General features: G+C 34.9%; 1 protein-coding gene across 1 annotated transcript; it reads left to right on the top strand.

Moving 5' to 3' along the window:
- The first annotated feature begins 516 nt into the window (after positions 1–516).
- LOC103948386 (WAT1-related protein At2g39510-like) lies at positions 517–2,811 on the top strand. Its single transcript, XM_018647757.2, has 7 exons — positions 517–787; positions 910–972; positions 1,123–1,239; positions 1,341–1,578; positions 1,812–1,973; positions 2,082–2,233; positions 2,566–2,811. The coding sequence occupies exons 1-7, from the start codon at positions 588–590 to the stop codon at positions 2,684–2,686; spliced, it is 1,053 nt and encodes a 350-aa protein (XP_018503273.2). The 5' UTR covers positions 517–587; the 3' UTR covers positions 2,687–2,811.
- Positions 2,812–3,880: the final 1,069 nt, after the last annotated feature.

The raw sequence follows: 3,880 nt of genomic DNA, 5'->3' as shown, positions 1-3,880 counted from the left end.
GGATAACCTACTTTGATACCATTAAAAAAGTTGGGGTTCCATTATAAAATCAATTAGTCATATGGAGAATAGCCAAACCTCTTAAAAGCTCACATAAGGTCCCTCCTCTCATCGACATGGGATTCATATATACTCTCAACACTAACAAGTAAAGACAACTACCACTAAGACCTACCCTAGTTGGCAATTAAAGTTAACTCCATTTTCAGCACCCCTTACTCTCAATACACTTGTGATATGATAGTCACGCACGTTTAAGCCAAAATTTGACTTAATCACTTGAAACACTGATTTATTTACTGCTTACTTAGTCAGATATGAATCATATGATAATCCAGGATAATATTCGACGTGTGGAAAAGAGGTACTACTGGTTTTGATGCTTAATTTGGTGGAAAGGGTTCTCTTCACAGAATGTTATTTCAGCTCACCTTAGTGGAGTCCCTAGAATATTCAAGATTGAGACGCACATAATTTACATGCCTATAAGTAACTGCAGCTTCTTCTCAATGTTTTCTCATCACTGATCATCAGTCACTAGCTAACTTTTCACATCAGACGCTTATTAGTTTTAGAACAAGCTCAACATGTCTAAGGGGTCCATGGCTGAGATGCTCAATTGGGCGATGCCGTTCATGGCTGTCACCTTCATGCAATTTGGGTTCGCAGGCATGTCCATAATTTCAAAGTTTGCTCTAAACCATGGGATGAGCCCGCATGTCTTGGTAGTCTATCGACATGCTGTGGCCAGTGTTTTTATAGCTCCTTTTGCCATTGTCTTCGATAGGTGCATCTCTCTGTCACCCTCCTGTATGTCGTAATCTGTTTTTTTTTTTTTTTTTTTTTTTTTTTCATTTGGCATGTTGAGAGATGAAGAAAATTAATCCAATGAACTTGATTCTACTGCAGGAAAGTAAGGCCAAAGATGACCTTATCAATTTTCACCAAGATTGTGTTGCTTGGCCTATTAGAGTTAAGCACCGTGACCACTATGTCACACATTTTTCAGCTTACTAAGTTTGAATTTTTTTCCTTTTTAAAATTAAAATAGTGCTGTTTTTCTGTTTAAACATATTGGAAAATCGAACTAAGCGAGTGATCTCTACTCTTAATTATTATTAGGCCTGTACTTGACCAGAACTTGTTCTATACCGGGATGAAGCTTACAACTGCAACTTTTACATCTGCCATGTGCAATGTTCTTCCTGCTTTTGCATTCATAATGGCTTGGATTTTCAGGTATATATATGTATGTATGTATGTATGTATGTATTCATGAAAATGTGTTAATTTTTGCATGGTTCATGAAAATGTGAATTTAAATTATTTACTTTGACTAGGATTGAGAAGATTAACTTGAGAAGCCTGCATAGCCTTGCAAAGATATTGGGGACCATAGTGACTGTGGGAGGAGCCATGCTTATGACTCTAATCAATGGACCCAAGTTGAATTTTCCGTGGACAAGAAGAAATATCCATCAAGAATCTACAGTTTCCACAGTTCATCAAGATCCCATAAAGGGAGCTATCATGATTGCAGCTGGATGTTTCTGCTGGGCTGGTTTCATGATTCTCCAAGTAAATCCCTAATGTTTCATGCAACTTTTTATTTTTTTTAAATCAACGGAGAGAGGATATTCGAACTTAAAACATCTTCCGACATTAGAAAAAAGTATTAGTAGACCGAGAGTTAGTTGGTATATTTACTGGGGATAACATGCAAGTAACAACCCTGACTACGTACCCAAGCAGCTAGCTATATTAATACATAATTATCACCCTCATTGTTGTACTAATTACGGCTTTTATAGGCGATTACTCTAAATTCATACCCTGCTGAGCTATCCCTAGCAACTTGGATATGCTTGGCGGGCACGGTTCAAGGAACTGCGGTGGCCCTAGCTTTCGAATGGAATAACCCCATAGCTTGGTCCATACACTTTGATTTTAAGCTTTTAGCTGCTGTTTACAGTGTAAGAACTTCTTAACCCCAAATTTTCTGGTTAAAAATCTTCTAGTATGTATACATACATATACTTTACTAGTGTATATATTTACAGCGTGACGATGTTTTGATGCAGGGAATAATATGTTCAGGGATCGCTTATTACATTCAGGGAGTGGTAATGAAGGAAAGAGGACCTGTTTTTGTGACTGCTTTTAGTCCTCTAAGCATGATTATTGTAGCCGTTATGAGCTCCTTCATATTAGCTGAGATCATGTACTTGGGAAGGTAAATTTGCATCAACCTCTCTTATCTACTAAATGCAGGAACATGCACCTTGGATTTATTTAGCTTCTAAAAAAAATACCGAAAATGGAAATGGAGATAGTACAAATGGAACTGCGTTAGACTTCCTGAAAAAATAGTATCAAGGGACGTTAAAGATACAATAATTAAGCAGTATATAAATCACAGCTTAGTGCTCATTGTCCGGTTCTTGGCCCATCCAGCTCTATATTTTGATTAAAAGTTTGTAATTCTATTTATGTGCATACGTTTCAAGAAAAAAAAAAATGCAAACAAGGGCTAACAAGGGATTTTTTATTTTTTTATTTTTGCAGAGTAATTGGAGCAATGGTCATTGTGATTGGCCTCTATATGGTTCTATGGGGAAAAAGCAAGGATCAACTTCCATCTGAATCAGAAAAAGATGATAACATGGAATTGGCTACAAATGTTTAACAAAAGCTATATTCATGAAGAGGACGCTGACTTCGGATATTTGTGGTCATTGATGTCACTAATATGAAGCTGATATATCTAAAGTAGGAAAAGCAAAATATATAATAACTACTTGCAATTTAAATTTTCAATCTGCAACAAATTCCATGCAAAGCCAAAAGTTAATTAAGTATATGAGTAAATTACAATTTGCCTTCTCAAGTTTGGATGCATTGCAACCTCATTCATCATCTTCAACATTACAATATTATACATAAACTTATGATTTTCATGCAATTTCATACATCCGTTAAAAATTCGGTTAAGTTAACCATTAAGTGATGACATGTCAAATATAAAATCCACATTTTTTATGACGTTGATGAAACTTTCTTATTTGTAAAAAAAAAAATATATATATATATTTAATTAATAATAAATCATTTTAAATATAAAACTAATTTAAAATATAAAAAAAAATGCAAGGGCCCACATCTTTCTCCCATCTTTTTCTTGAGCAACCTTCTTCCAATCCATCTTCTTCTCCAGCCGATTCATTTTCCTGGGTTTATATCTGGATTTACATCATACCGCTCAACCCAGTCAATCTTCCACCCTGACCTGACGTTACTCAGCTTAGACTCCATTACAAAAACGGCAGGTCTGCTCGCACGCCCTCTCTCTCATCACTGATGTGGATGCAATTTTCTTTCTCCTTGATCTTGAACAAAATTGCACCTACAAAGCAAATAACACCTTAGGTCAAGGCCAAGAGCCTCACACACCCACGATGAATGGGGGGGCTTTGACAGAAGAACCTCCGATGCCAAAATTAGAATTTAGAGAAAAAAGTGTTTGAGAGTTTTGGAGAATTTTAGCAAGAGTGTCAAATTATTTTTTGGTGAAAATGGGAGCCAATTTATAGGGATCGGTACGTAGATAGCGACTTTTCGCGTTATCAGTCGCTATTTATTTAGCGATTATCATGAAGGAGAATAGTTATCAAAGTACCGATCATATCATTTACTTTTTTTTTTCTTTTTTTTTTCTTTTTCAATTTAGGTCTTAAATCATTGATTACAAATTTTTATAAATGAATTATAATTTATTTTTCACAAAAAAAATATATTTTGAAAAACACGAATATGATAGTTTGTTGTTATGGTAAGAGAAATAAAAGAAACATTAACAAAATAAAATAAAATAAAAAATTGA

This window comes from the organism of the source record quoted next, unplaced genomic scaffold (assembly GCF_019419815.1).
Source record: "Pyrus x bretschneideri cultivar Hongxiangsu unplaced genomic scaffold, Pyrus_bretschneideri_v1 Contig4, whole genome shotgun sequence".
NCBI classification, from domain to species: domain Eukaryota; kingdom Viridiplantae; phylum Streptophyta; class Magnoliopsida; order Rosales; family Rosaceae; genus Pyrus; species Pyrus x bretschneideri.
The sequence above is the reverse complement of the archived record's forward strand: the minus strand, read 5'-3'. Positions and strand labels throughout refer to the sequence as shown.